The sequence below is a fragment of the Schistocerca americana genome, chromosome 4 (genome assembly GCF_021461395.2).
Source record: "Schistocerca americana isolate TAMUIC-IGC-003095 chromosome 4, iqSchAmer2.1, whole genome shotgun sequence".
Lineage (NCBI taxonomy): Eukaryota > Metazoa > Arthropoda > Insecta > Orthoptera > Acrididae > Schistocerca > Schistocerca americana.
In genome coordinates, this window is record NC_060122.1 from 499818835 (window position 1) to 499835140 (window position 16306).

The window sequence follows — 16306 nt, forward strand, 5'->3', positions numbered from 1 at the left end:
GGCGGAAGTCGGGTGTGAGAGGCTAGAGAGAGAGGTTGCTCAGTAGCGAGGCCGGAGATGAGTGGCAGAATGGCACACAGTGTTTGATGTTCATAAATGTTTATAAATTGAGAGATTCAATTAATAAATTCCAGCGTTTAAGAAAGGAGATGTTATCATTTAGTAGTTTTCGCAATAACGGAAGTGAAAAACAATGAGTCTCATGACAAGAAGGAAAGATATATATAATGCTAAAATAATTAAAATATAACTTCACCTACAGCGTATGCGAATAATATAGTTCGGTGCGAAACTGGGGGGAGTTTACATATGGCGACGCGTGTGTCGGACTTCGATTCCACAGCAATCTTCGGAAATAACGGAGAAGACAACACTGCAAACGGTGAGTCCGCAGCATTTCAGCACAGCAGCGCTTCGAAATTAAGTGAACTCAACGTTGTGTAGGAATGAACAGAAATAGGAATAATCAATAGTGTTACTGACTTTTAAGTTGCGAGTGAACTTTTCAATTTAGAGCAAGCATAAGTTATAACGAACAGTGACTGTTGTGAACAGTGTTAATATGGCTAATTCAGAACAAAACGGTAGTGTTACTAAAGACGAGGGAGGACAATTTAATAACGTGGTTGCCGGAGAACAGATTAATGTGATGGAAAACACTACAGTTAATTCGACAGAGGACAGTGGTATTCTTGGTTTTGATTTGCCTAACAGAAGTTCAACACCAATGGTTATCCAGCAAACAGAAACTGCTATTGTCAGTAAAGATTGTATATCTCAATTGTTAGAAGTAATCAAAAATGTTCATGAGGAAAATAGACTGGCGCGTGTAGAAATAAAAGCCTTTCATAAAGAAAATAGACAGGCGCGTGGAGAAATAAAAGCTTTTCATGAAGAAAATAGTCAGGTGCGTGTAGAAACAAGAGCGTTTCACGAGGAAAATAAAAATGTGCTTCAGGAAATAACAAAATTTTATGAGGAAACAAGAAAGCTTCATTAGCAAATCAAAAATGATTATCAGACTAACTAATGCGATTAGCAATTTGCGAACGGAACTCACCAGCTCATTTGAACAAAATCAAGATGAGCTCCGAAAAGAATGTCAAGACAAACATGAGGCCATTTGCAGCGAAATATCAGATCTTAAAATTCAAGTTAACGGATGGTGTATGCAAACGGAAGATTTTATTTGCAGACTTAATGACGAAGTTAAGGCTCAAGATGACGAAATCGTCAAAATTAAAAGTTCTTGTAAAACCAACAAAGAGTCGATAATTAAGCTGGTTAACGCCGTACAAACGCGATGTGATGAACTAAATGTTGAGGTACATGAGATACGACAAAAGATAATGAACAACGACAGTGCCAAATGGAATTAATAAAGAAATTTTGCGCGATGAAATTAATGCAGTATTACGTGAACCAGATAACAATATTGTTCGTTTGCCGCAAGTAATTGTTGACAATGGACTGAGCGGTTGAAAACTTCACGAATATGAACCGAAATAATGCATCCACGCAGTTGCGTTCATTAGACAATTCAAACATGCGTTTCCGAGGCATTATACGGAACGTGCTAAAATTGATACTTGCGTCAGTCACATGAAGGGTGAGGCACATATTTGGGGTATAAGTGTATCCGACAATTACACCAAGTATGAAGAATTTGAAACACCATTTTTTTAAAAATTTTGGTCGAAAGAAAAACAGTGGGACATAAAATCAAAAATTCTCACACCACCAAATTATGCAAGACATCACGGTACAATGCGTGAGTTTATGCAAAGGTACTGGAACGACAATGCATACTTGGACGATCCAGTTAAAGAAGAAGAGCTAATGCTTAAATTAATCCAGAAATTACCATTTTTGATGCATGAGAAGTTAGCACTCACACCACAGTTAACAATGGAGCAAGTGTGTTTGCTAATTGCGAATGGAATTGCTCAATGCCGAACGTGAGCGACACAGTAATAACAATTACCCGAATCGTCATAACGGCCCAGCGCGGGAAGGAATCCCAAGGTACGAATCACCAAAAGTATTTGATCGCCGAAACGACGATAGACACAGGAGAAACGAATACAATGTACGAGACGGATTCAGGTCAAATCATCCGCCGAACCGGCCACACAATGACAGAGACGGGGGACAGTATCAATCGCCAGAACGTGCAAGAAGCCGCGATTGCAATCAGCGAGATTCTGAACAGTGCAACTAAGCAAAGTTTCGGAGACGACCCGCTCCGGAACTCTGTCACAGGGACAAGGGTCGGATATTATGATAAATGCCATAAAGTGTGAACATGTAAATGATGTCAACGAAGATTTGTGTCGAGAAAATGAAGAAACGAATAAAGAAATTCTGATGCCGTTTGAGGAAGTCGAAGTATGTGGTATTGTTATGGATGCATTAATTGATTCAGCTAGCGAGGCAAGCGCTATTTCTGAAAATCTGTTTTCTCAATTAAACAATCTTGTCGCTATTCCCACATTTCCTGTTAACGGCGTACGTACTGTCAGTGCAGTTGGAAACCGAAGCAAACCAATTAAAGGACTAGCATTACTAAGATTTCGTATTCAAGGGGACGAATATGAGCAGAGTGTGTTAATTGTTGGTTCTCTCAATGTTGGGCTAGTTCTCGGAGTTGATTGGTTGTCAGAGATGACATGCTGTATTAATTTTGAGGAGAATTGTCTGCGGACGTAGAGAGATAATAAAGAAAGAAGAATTGTATTCAAAGGGTTTATTATGTATAATAAGGGCGCTGCGAGCGTGAAAATAATGATGATGCGTTATAGAGGAGAATATGAAGCTGTCACTTTAAACAATTCAGAGAACTGCGCTAAGCTGCAGGACAGGAACGAGGAGGATACTCTAAATCGTATTCAAACCGAGATTCGAGCGTTAGTGGACTTGACTGAAGCTGAACGAGAAGAACTGAGGGAACTACTGACATGCTACGTCGATATATTTTCAAAGATACCAGGATTAATTAAAGGATATGTTTGTAAAATTAAAGTAAAGGACCATGAACCATTTCGCAGTAACTCATACGCAATAGCATTGGCAAAAAGGGAAGCTGTTAACAAGTAAATGCAGAGGATGTTGAATAATCAAATAATTGAGGGCTCTGATAGCGAATATTCAAACCCAATACATGCTGTAGCAAAGAAGGATGGCACAGTTCGCGCTGTTCTTGACGCCCGTGCAATAAATCGCATAATTTTACCACAGCGTGATCAGTCAGAAAACCTGGAGTGCCCGCATCTCGTGGTCGTGCGGTAGCGTTCACGCTTCCCACGCCCGGGTTCCCGGGTTCGATTCCCGGCGGGGTCAGGGATTTTCTCTGCCTCGTGATGGCTGGGTGTTGTGTGCTGTCCTTAGGTTAGTTAGGTTTAAGTAGTTCTAAGTTCTAGGGGACTGATGACCATAGATGTTAAGTCCCATAGTGCTCAGAGCCATTTTTGAAACCTGGAGTTTTTGTTACAAAGATTCAAAGGAGTCAAATATCTATGTAGCCTTGATTTGACTAGTAGTTACCGGCAGTTAATGCTAGAAGAGAATAGAGGAAAGTATACAGCATTTCTTTGTAATGGTAGAAGTTACCAATTTCAGAGAATGCCTTTTGCTCTCTATTTCTTCAGCGGCTTTTATGAGAGCACTGAATAAAGTTTTAGGCGAAGATTTGTTGAAATATTTAACGTTTTATGTTGACGATATCTTGATTAGCACAGCTTAATGGGAAGAACATTTGGAAATTATTCATCGGATACTTGAAGCATTTAGGAAAGCTGGAGTGACTGTTAACCTGGAAAAATCGGAATTCGCCAAGTCGGAAATTAAATTCCTTGGGCAAATTATTTCGTCGCAAGGGATTGAACCGGATCCAACAAAAAAGGACACAGTAAGAAATTTTCTGTCACCTAAGTGCCGTAAGCAGCTTAAGTCGTTTTTTGGTTTCTTTGATTTTTATCGTCGTTTTCTTTCTGGATGCTGCCTATCTTCTCCTGTCTTAATGGACTTGCTGAAAAAGGATGCTATATGGAAATGGACTCATGAACATCAGGAAGCGTTTGATTCAATAAAAAACCAACTGTGTGAAACATTTATCCTTCACCACCCTGATTTAAGTGAAAAGTTTTACCTTGGCACCGATTCAAGTGATTATGCGCTTGGCGCAGAGTTATATCAATTAATTGAAGCCGCGCACTCACACGCTGGGAGCGAAAATATACCGTTACGGAAAGAGAAGCACTTGCCATCGTTCGGAGCTTCGAAAAGTTTCGTTTTTATCTATTTGGAAGGCATACTGTCGTAGTGACAGATCACAAAGCATTATCATTCTTGATGAGTTCCAAATTGATGCACAATAGGTTAACCCGGTAGTCGTTAATGCTTAAGCAATGCAGTTTTGAGATTCAGTACATACCAGGAAAGCAGAACGTCGTACCGGATGCGCTGTCAAGACTATCAGAAGGACAAGACTCAGTTAATGTTGCGCATCCACGCCAGAAAGATATAAGGAATCATTTTATGCGAGGTGTCGAAGGCGAGCGTCATATACGCGATTCTGCGGAACATCAAACAGGAACAGGACGCAGACGAAATATTGAGAATGGTTACAGAAAAATATGATGATCCGAATGCCGAGAGTAGTGGCAAGATACGTCAATATTACACTCCTGGAAATGGAAAAAAGAACACATTGACACCGGTGTGTCAGACCCACCATACTTGCTCCGGACACTGCGAGAGGGCTGTACAAGCAATGATCACACGCACGGCACAGCGGACACACAAGGAACCGCGGTGTTGGCCGTCGAATGGCGCTAGCTGCGCAGCATTTGTGCACCGCCGCCGTCAGTGTTAGCCAGTTTGCCGTGGCATACGGAGCTCCATCGCAGTCTTTAACACTGGTAGCATGCCGCGACAGCGTGGACGTGAACCGTATGTGCAGTTGACGGACTTTGAGCGAGGGTGTATAGTGGGCATGCGGGAGGCCGGGTGGACGTACCGCCGAATTGCTCAACACGTGGGGCGTGAGGTCTCCACAGTACATCGATGTTGTCGCCAGTGGTCGGCGGAAGGTGCACGTGCCCGTCGACCTGGGACCGGACCGCAGCAACGCACGGATGCACGCCAAGACCGTAGGATCCTACGCAGTGCCGTAGGGGACCGCACCGCCATTTCCCAGCAAATTAGGGACACTGTTGCTCCTGGGGTATCGGCGAGGACCATTCGCAACCGTCTCCATGAAGCTGGGCTACGGTCCCGCACACCGTTAGGCCGTCTTCCGCTCACGCCCCAACATCGTGCAGCCCGCCTCCAGTGGTGTCGCGACAGGCGTGAATGGAGGGACGAATGGAGACGTGTCGTCTTCAGCGATGAGAGTCGCTTCTGCCTTGGTGCCAATGATGGTCGTATGCGTGTTTGGCGCCGTGCAGGTGAGCGCCACAATCAGGACTGCATACGACCGAGGCACACAGGGCCAACACCCGGCATCATGGTGTGGGGAGCGATCTCCTACACTGGCCGTACACCACTAGTGATCGTCGAGGGGACACTGAATAGTGCACGGTACATCCAAACCGTCATCGAACCCATCGTTCTACCATTCCTAGACCGTCAAGGGAACTTGCTGTTCCAACAGGACAATGCACGTCCGCATGTATCCCGTGCCACCCAACGTGCTCTAGAAGGTGTAAGTCAACTACCCTGGCCAGCAAGATCTCCGGATCTGTCCCCCATTGAGCATGTTTGGGACTGGATGAAGCGTCGTCTCACGCGGTCTGCACGTCCAGCACGAACGCTGGTCCAACTGAGGCGCCAGGTGGAAATGGCATGGCAAGCCGTTCCACAGGACTACATCCAGCATCTCTACGATCGTCTCCATGGGAGAATAGCAGCCTGCATTGCTGCGAAAGGTGGATATACACTGTACTAGTGCCGACATTGTGCATGCTCTGTTGCCTGTGTCTATGTGCCTGTGGTTCTGTCAGTGTGATCATGTGATGTATCTGACCCCAGGAATGTGTCAATAAAGTTTCCCCTTCCTGGGACAATGAATTCACGGTGTTCTTATTTCAATTTCCAGGAGTGTATTTAAAACAAGATGGTATCCTTTACAGGTGAAGCAACTTGAATTCTGATCATTAGAGGCTATGTATACCCAAACATGTAGTGGATGAATTAATAAAATACGTTCACGTGAGCTATGCTCATTTTGGGCCACGTAAATGTATACTAAAATTGCAAGAGAACGTCATCTTCGATAACATGGCACGAAAAGTACAATCAATTCTAAAATCTTGCGATCTCTATCAAAAAACTAAATTGTGGGAAGAAACATAAAAGAGTGATAGAACGATTGACAGATTTTGAAACAGTAATTAATAGTTTGTCGCATGATTCAACAGGATTGCCGCCATGTACAGTTTTTGGAAAGAAACCTGACAGTATCTTTCATGAATACATTTCCCTTCCGCAAGAAAAGGAAATTACGCAAGAGGAGCGCTTTAAAATCGCGTTGGAGACGAGTGAAGCCCATTACGTACAAAGTCGGTGATTTAGTACTTATTCGAACTCATACGAAATCATCAAGTGCAAATGAAGAGATAAAAAAGTTTCATCACTACTACAGAGGACCATTCAAAATTAGAAAACTTGTTCACCATAATTCGGTTGAAACTGAAATGGTACAGTCCGGTCAGTATCATAGCCTACAACATGTAGAAAACATTAAACCGTATCATCTATAAGAAGTGTTGCAAGCTAAGAGATGCTATGTAGAAAAAATGAATATTGTGTTATTTGTGTACATATCATTTTGCATGTGTGAAAATAAATGGACAATAGTCAGTAGCTATTGTGAGTTAGTTATAGTGGACAGTAGTAGGTAGCTACTGTGAGCTAGATGCAATCGGTTTTAAGCATTTTATGCTGTCACGTAAAAATTGTGCAGTGCTTGAGTCAGAGACATGTTTATAAGCAATAATAGGAACGCGTGGAGCGAGTGTTGTGGTTTACTACGGACTGATTGACGTGCGCGCGCAGTGTATTTTGTTTCCCCACTACTGTAATTCCGTTTTGTGTTTTATATTGGCGAGCCGATGTGGAGCCATCGACGTGAAGCGATGCGTGCGCAGCGCGGTCGTCACATGTTACAACTGCAGTAGAGGATGTACCAACCCCTACAAGGACCTAGCACGCAGCGCGACTGTCACCTGTTCCAGCGCTGCGCTATTCTGTCAGGTTGGCGAGCTGTGTGGAACGCGGAACCATGGGATGCTGACGTCAGCGGCCAGCTGATCAACAACAACAAGCTTCACGGCGCGAGAGTCGCTGTTATGACGCTGTTACTACAATTCCACCAATTTACAGAGACAACGAGTCTACAGTCCCCGGCGGCTTGGATGCCACAGCCCTCTAATTCATCGAAAGTTACGAATACGTGTGTTTTGCATCGCATCATATAGGGAAGTGAAAAAGCAGAGTAAACAGTGAAAGTGTTATTGTTATTGTGGTGGTATACCCCCGGCGGCATCGATGCCACAGCTCAGTGCGTAGTGAAACAGCGTGTTTGCGTGTGATTTACGACTCAACATATAGGCACGGACCTAAAGCAGAGTAATTAGATATGAAGTGCTACGTAAAAAAAATGTATTTTCCAAGGTGATTATTTGTTTATAGATTACTTTCCAAGGTATGTGCCTTTTGTCAAATTTCTTGTATGACTAACCCTGTAAACTGTGTGCCATAAATATAACAGAATCGCATTTTCCAAATATGCTGCCACTTGGAGTGTTAATTTATGTGGGGTAGTAATAGAATATTTTCCTGTGAATATTGTGTAGTAGTAGAGATGTCTGTTTATTATTTTGTTTATTTTTTGATCACATTCATCCAGTTAGGCCTATGTTTCTATTCATTCAATACACTGACTACCTGATCATTAGTATTTAATACATTAAAAAAAATCATGAACAAGCTAATAGACATTTGTTATTCGTGTATCACAGTTAGCCATACTATTTATTTGGGATCTTACAGCATTGTGTTTCATGTTGCAGTGTGCACAAGCATTTGCGATTAACCTGACTTATCTTGTTGCTAATTAGTGAGTGATTTAATGACATAATTTGATTAATGTACTGTGATTAAGTGATACTTGAATTTCTTAAACACGATTTTCCTTACACAAATGAGAATTATTCTTAATGACATGAGGTTCTCCATAAATAAGCAAATAGTTTTGACTAAATAATGTAATTTTACATTTTTTTCTTCTTTGTCTTTCTATATATTTTTCTACTGTAATATTCAAATCTAATATCACTATTACATTTTTTCATATTAAAGTATTGTTTTGGTGGGGATATGTAAGGGTACAGTACCCTTACGTAGTATTGATTATGCACTATGCAGAGATCATACGTGGTTTAAGCAAAGACTGCAGTGCAGTCAACAATGTGGGAGTGGGTAATCAGTAGTTGAGTGTTGGAGTCTGTGGGTGGAAGTCGGGTGTGAGAGCCGAGAGAGAGAGGTTGCTCGGTAGCAAGGCCCGAGATGAGTGGCAGAATGGCACACAGTGTTTGATGTTCATAAATGTTTATAAGTTGAGTGATTTAATTAATAAATTCCAGCTTTTAGGAAAGGAGATGTTATCATTTAATAATTTTCACAGTAATGGAAATGGACAACAATGAGTCTCATGACAAGGAGGAAAGATATATATTACGCAAAAATAATTAAAATATAACTTCTCCTACAGCGTATGCGAATAATATAGTTTGGTGCGAGACTGGGGGGGAGGTTTACATGCTGAAATGTTCAAAGGAAATTTGAGTTGAGTTTCAAACACCTACCCGAGTCATACAATTTAAGTTTGTGGTGAGTTTAATTTGCACTCGATATGTCGGCAAAAACACATGTTTAAATACAGAGGTACACATAAAACATCGTCCGAAATTGTGCTAAACACATTCTCTGAAAATTATTTCGATCAGTCAGCTCATGAGCCCACACGGTTTGTGGAAACACACTTGACCTCCTAGCAGCAAGTAATCCTGAGCTAATAACGAGTATGTAAACGGACACAGGGATAAGTGAATACAGGGTTGTCGTAGTGAGACTGAATATTTTAACTCCCAAATCCTCCTAAAATAAACGAAAAATATACCTGCGCAAAGAGGCAAATAAAAATTCACTTGTATTCTTCCTGAGAGAAAATCTCCACTGCTTCCAAATTAGCAATGTACCGGTAAGGGTAGACCAGATGTGGGTTGAATTCAGAGGAATAGTATCGACAGCAACTGAGAGAGCCCGCATCTCGTGGTCGTGCGGTAGCGTTCTCGCTTCCCACGCCCGGGTTCCCAGGTTCGATTCCCGGCGGGGTCAGGGATTTTCTCTGCCTCGTGATGGCTGGGTGTTGTGTGCTGTCCTTAGGTTAGTTAGGTTTAAGTAGTTCTAAGTTCTAGGGGACTTATGACCACAGCAGTTGAGTCCCATAGTGCTCAGAGCCAACTGAGAGATTTATACCAAATAAATTCGACTGAGGTGATCACCCTTGGTACACAAAACAGGTCAGAACATCGTTGCAGGAACACTGTAAAAGGCATGCCAAATTCAAACAAACTCCAAATTTCCAAGATCTGCGGTCTTTTATAGAGTCTCGAAATTTAGCGTGGGCTTCAATCCAAGATGCTTGTAATAGTTTCCACAACGAAACCTTGTCTTGAAGCCTGACAGAGAATCGAAAGAGGTTCTGGTAGTATGTAAAGTACGAATGCTAGCGGCAAGACACAATCAATGCCTTCTCTGCGCGATAGGAATGGAAATATTATCGACGAGGGTGCTGGTAAGACAGTAATACTAAACACAGCATATAGAAATTCCTTCACTAAAGAAGACGAAGTGAATTTTCCAGAATTCGAATCAAGAACAGCTACCAACATGAGTAACTTAGATTTAGGAATTACACTTACAAACAACTTCAATTGGAAAGAACAGAAAGAAAATGTTACTGGGAAGGCGAGCCTAAGACTGCTTTCTATTGGCAGAACACTTAGAAGATACGATAGCTTCACTAAAGAGATTGACTACAGTGCGCTTGTCCGTCCTCTTTTGGAGTGCTGCTGTGCAGTGTTGGGTTATTACCAGATAGGAATAATGGAGTATATCAAGAAAGTTCTGAAAGAGCAGCATGTCTTGTATTATCAAGAAATACGAGAGTGTCACTGACAGGATACAGGATTTGCAAAGGACATCATGAAGACAAAGGCGTTTTTTGTGATGGCGGAATCTTCTCACGAAATTTCAGTCACCAACTTTCTCCTCCAAATGCGAAAAATATTGTTGGCGCCGATGTACATAGGAAGAAACGACCTTCACAATAAAATAAGGTCGACCAGAGATCGCACAGAAAGATACAGTGTTTGTCTTTCCTATGTGCTGTTAGAGACTGGAATAATAGAGTATTACTGTGACGGTGGTTCGATGACCCTGTGCCAAGAAATCAAGTGTGATTGTCGGCAGCTCGTTGTCTCGCGGCCGCGTTCTCGCTTTCCGAGCACGGGGTCCTGGGTTCGATTCCTGGCGTGTTCAGGGATTTTCACCTGCCTCGAGATGACTGGGTGCATGTGTTGTCTTCATAATTTCATCATCATTCATGAAAAGTGGCGAGATTGGGCTGAGCAAAGGTTGGGAATTTGTACGGGCGCTGATAACTGCACAGCTGAGCGCCCAAAATCTAAACATCATCATTATCATTATGAAGTGTGATTTGCGGAGTAGCAATGTACATGTAGATGTCATTGGAGGGTGATAACAGAATGTAATCAAATAGTAATGTTTTTATTAACGTATGTCAGTTCACAATGACTGCTCATACAGAGCTCTTTCTAGCTTCGTTTCATTCCAGTTAACATGGTGCTGGACTCTCATGTTCTCTGTGTGATTTCCGTGTGCATAGGAAATCACAGAGCGCTGGGTTTCGTACAGGTAGGGAACTGATTGTAATGGTATAAGTTGCATTTTGTGCCATTAGTCCAGGCTAGAATCTCAGGTGTCTTTTTTGATGGGAGCTGGGGCTCCAGGGCTAGTCTTTTACAACCACAGCCTGCCCAGTGGCCAAAGTGAGGGCAGGAGGTGACTCAAGCATCTCGAGAGTAACGCTTTCTCGTATTTTGCAGAGAGTATTTTTAATACAAACACCTTACAGTTTTGGAAGAAAACAGTTTGCCAAAAACAATGGCCTAGGTTTATGAGCAGTTTTCCAATTTCAGAGGACTTCTGATGTGAGGCTAATTACTGGGCACGTAATGCGCCATTACTGAATTTGTCATTGATGTCACAGAGATGGAACTTAAATGGCAGAGTTATCAGGACATAGAAGGACACTGTGCAGCGTGATTTTCATTTTATATCGATGCACTGTGTTGGAGGGATTTTGTGCGCGTGAAGGAACACCGTAATTGCGTAGCCACGTATGCATTTTCTGCTATTGCCGGCATGTACTGTTTGGTGCGAAGAAATGGCCAGTCATAAGATTGTGTAAAAATATTTAAAAAATTTGTTGGTACTCGTGAAAGACGGTGCATAGGAGTCCAAGGCCAGACACGCTAGTGAGAGTATCTTTAGATTTGTTCAGTAATGTGGAGCTCCCTGCCTCTTGAACATATCAGCCACAAATGTTGGATATGGACAATAGCATGCTTCTTAGCAAACGAGTTGGCTCCATAGTTGTTGTGACTATGGTGGGCTCAAATGGCTCTTAGCACTATGAGACTCAACGTGCGTTTCTAGGCGCTTCAGTCCGGTACTGTGTAACTGCTACAGTCGCAGGTTCGAATCCTGCCTCGGGCATGGATGTGTGTGATGTCCATAGGTTAGTTAGGTTTAAGAAGTTCTAAGTTCTAGGGGAATGATGACCATAGATGTTAAGTGCCATAGTGCTCAGAGCTATTTGAACCATTTTTGAACTATGGGACTTAACATCTGAGGTCATCAGTCCCCTACACCTTAGAACTACTTAAACCTAACCTACCTAAGGACGTCACATACATCCATGCCTGAGGCAGGATTCGAACCTGCGACCGTAGCGGTCGCACAGTTCCAGTCTGTAGCTCCTAGAACCACTCGGCCACACCGACTGGCTGACTATGGTGGGACCCCTTGGCCTCTACCGCCGCCATTCACACGGTGGTGGCATTTTTCAAGGTTGTCGGTGAATAATTATGGTGAACATAATTAGCAGCACCAGTGCGTTAGAGCATTCTCTTCGTCCGTTCTTTGGGAATCAGTCTGAGGTTTTCTACATGAGCACTTGCCTTTATACACTCTGTCCGCTTCCCTACAGTAATCGTCAAAGTCGACCATCTCAAGATGGATAAATTTATGAGCATAGGAAGTGACGTCTGTTGAGTACGGTAGTGTCTGTGTGTGTGCAGCGTCGCTGGTGTACCTGGTGGTCGGGGTGTGCATCGGCTGGAGTTCGCCGCTGGTGCCGCGGCTGCAGCAGAACACGTCGCACATCGTCATCACGGCGGACGAGGGCTCGTGGCTGGCGTCGACCGTCGGGCTGGTGGCGGCGCCGCCGTCGCTGCTGGCCGGCGTGCTGGTGGACGTGGTGGGCCGCCGCAGGATGATGCTCGCCTGCGCCCTGCCCTTCTTCGTCACCGCCGTCTGGCAGCGCTTCGCCTCCTCCTTCTGGGAGCTGCTCGCCAGCAACATCCTCTCCGGCGTTGCGATCGGCTTCATCGTCCCCGTGAGTACAAAACACACACTCATCCTACCGATGTCATCCATTGGATTTGATTAGTGACGTCGTCATAATGGGGGACATAGACTCCTCACCGAAATCCAACATCGTTAACAAATATGTCTGAGAATGCCGCGCGCAGGTTTACTGTTTATGGGGTGAGGTCTCAGTGCTTGGTTCCTCTTTGAGCTAGGGACATGAGCTAAAAAGTTTTCTGTTTAGCCTGGCCCAACGACTATCTGTATACCCATTCGAACATCTCTCTTATTGTAGGGTTGTTACAATATAGTAAGCAAGGTCTGAAGACGAACAGGAGCTGGCACTAAGGTAGATTGTGGGAATCGATTATTTCCGTTTGCAGAAGCTCTTAATTGGCTGAAATTAATGCTCAACTAATGGCATCATTTGTGCGTGCACTGTTTGGATTTTACGTCAAAATACATGATAAAACACTTGTTTTTCTATGAGCTTTTCAAAGCACGCCAATTCTGCACATCTAACTTGTAAGAATCGGTTAATACTTTGCACTAAGATGAAAAAACTCAAAACAAAATTTTTTTCCCAATTATCGTTACGCAATGCCGAGATACGATGGTTTAAAGTTGAGATAAATTTAGCACGTCAAAATAATTCTTACAGAACTGAATGCGCACTGTGGCTCCCATAGTGGTTTAAAGTGCTTCAAATAAGTATAAAACGCATCTTTATGATCAAAAAGAAAACTCTGTTTCATTCGGATTTTGATTACAGAAAACATAGCTTTCTGTGAGTTTCCCTAGCGCACCACTCCTAAATTTCAGAGTTGTGCGTATCGGCTCAAATTTTGTAAGAATGAAGGCAAATACGTGTAGTTATCGATCTTCCTGTTATTCTGGGATACTCTTATCCGTTGCCACGATATAACCGACATGGTTCGAAAGACAGTAAACAACGTATATCGCATCAGTCGTCCCCAGAGTAAACAAAAATCTACATCGGTTACCGGGCTATGGCTGTCTAATGTCAAAATTATGGTACAGTAAACGGTGGGAAGCAAAATGAAGAATGCTACTGTCATAGCACAAAAAATGCGAATAGGTGCTGGGCCGAGCTACGGATCAAAAAGAAAGGACCTAACATTTCGGGTTACCTGGCAGCTTCAAGAATATTTGTGCAGGGTGTACACAAAGTCCGGGAAGACTTCCAATTATCTATTGCACAAGAACCAAACATTGTACACATATCATACATATGTCATTTTGAAGAGAAACCCATAAAGCTTTTTTTCGTATGTACCGCCACAAGGTAGTTTGGTAATTTGCTGATAGTCAGTGCTTGTCACAAACTAGGTCAGTGCTACTCAAGGGGACAGTTGTTTCATGAAATGGCCTTCCCGGTCATCAGATCTCACTCCGCATTTTTTTTTTTTTTTTTTTTTTTTGTGTGGGGACGCATTAAAGATCTAGTCTACTAGTGTATGAACCGCCTCTACCATGAGATGTAGCAGAGATCCGGAACAAAATACGGGAAGCAACTGCAACCGTCAACGATGCCAAGCTGGGACGGGTATGGCAAGAATTCGATTACCGTATTGACGTCTGACGAGTCACTCATAGTTCGCATATGGAATGTTTGTAAAAAAAAAAAAAAAAAAAAAAAAAAAAAAAGAAAAAAAATGCTTTCAGAGTTTCTCTTCAAAATGCAATATGTATGACATCTGTACAATGATTAATTCTTGTGCAATAAATAATTGAAAGTGTTTCCAGTCTCTAGGTACATTCTGTATTAGAGCGTCTTGATATATTCGCGCATTTGTACGACTTAAGCCTACTTCTCCAGTGCAGTGAGCTCTGTTTGCTGCAACAATTTACATATATACAGAGGGACAATTATTGAAACATAGGGAATAAAATCGTCATAACTTCTGAAGGGTTCGCGTTAGCACATTGAAACTGCATTGTTGATCGGGGCATGATGGGACTTAATATGCGCATTGTTGTTTGGCTTAGCGATAAAGCCCACTTGTATTTGTGTGGGTTCGTCAATAAGCAAAATTAGCGGATTTGGGTGAATGAGAATCCGCATTTCGCGATCGAGGAGTCTCTTCACCCTCAGCGGGTGACTGTCTGCTGTGCAATGTCCAGCCACGGAATACTCGGTGCGATATACGTTGATCGCACGGTCATTAGCAAACGGTACGTGAAGGTTCTGGAAAATGATTTCATCCCCATTACACAAAGTGACTCTGATTTTGACAATATGTAGTTCATGCAAGACGGAGCTCGACCCCATCGAACCAGGAGAGTGTTTAATGTCCTGGAGGAGCACTTTGGAGACCGCATTCTGGCTCTCTGATACCCACAGGTCACTGGCATGGGCCTCGATGGGCTATATTAATGACAAGGTGTACAGCAATAACCTCAAAACCACTGCTGAGCTGGAAACAGCCATTCAGGAGGTCTTCAACAGCATCAGTGTTCGGACACTTTAGTGGGTCCTGCAGAATTTCGCTATTCGTTTGTGCCATATCATCGGCAATAATGGCAAGCATATCGAACATGTCGTAACCCAAATACGAGTATCTGTAGTGACGTCTGCATGTTTGTAACTAATTTACGTTCTTTTCATATACTTAAATAATTGTCATCCAGAACATTCGCCAAACACAGTAAACGACATACGAGTATTGTATCATATAGCTGAAGAGCATACATACAATGAGTAAAAAAAAAATTCCGAGACAAAACTTCTGGAGGCTGGAAATTTTTCGTGCTGGGATGACCTCAAGTATCACGTTACTTTACTTGACACAAGAAATGAATTGTTCAAATGTGTGTGAAATCTTATGTGACTTAACTGATAAGGTCATCAGTCCCTAAGCTTACACACTACTTAACCTAAATTATCCTGAGGACAAACACACACACCCATGCCCGAGGGAGGACTCGAACCTCCGCTGGGACCAGCCGCCCAGTCCATGACTGCAGCGCCTCAGACCGCTCGGCTAAACGATAAATGACATGACATGGATAGTAATACTAACAAGCAAAAAAGCGCGATATGTCAAGATCTTTTGATTTAAATGTCTTTGAATCTGCCAGATAAATCGAAAAGCTATTTCCTTTCTTTTACATCCATAGCTCTGCATTGGACCTATTTTCCTCTTTTGTGCAATGATAAGAGCATTTTTTTATTGCGGTGCGTAAAATATGATCAATAATAATCAGTAAACGAAATGTAGTCACCTCGAAAGGAATGTAGCTGTAAGCGGCAAACTTGGTGATGCAGTTAGTCACGCTCTACGTACTCACTCCTTCACTGCGACACATTTTTCCTAGCGATGGGAGACTGGCGGATCTTTGGTTGCAGAAATACGCATTTGGGCTTGTTAGCAAACGTCGCCATTCTGGAAATGCGTACCACTTAATGGTTTCGTCAACCGAGGAGAGAGGAAGAAGTCACCGGGTGCCATATCGGAAAAATACAAAACGAGTTGCTAGTTCAGACTCTGTAGCTCGAGGGACGTCGAGCGGCCGCCGGGTCATCTCCTGACATGGCAGCTGCATA

General features: G+C 42.9%; 1 protein-coding gene across 1 annotated transcript in view; it reads left to right on the top strand.

Annotated features, from left to right (window-relative positions):
• Positions 1-309: 309 nt before the first annotated feature.
• LOC124613583 (facilitated trehalose transporter Tret1-like) overlaps positions 310-16306 on the top strand; it is a 68168-nt gene continuing 52171 nt past the window's right edge. The window contains exons 1-2 of the mRNA XM_047142299.1: positions 310-382; positions 12450-12766. Of these exons, the coding sequence (XP_046998255.1) occupies positions 310-382; positions 12450-12766 (390 nt within the window). The remainder of the gene's footprint in view (positions 383-12449; positions 12767-16306) is intronic.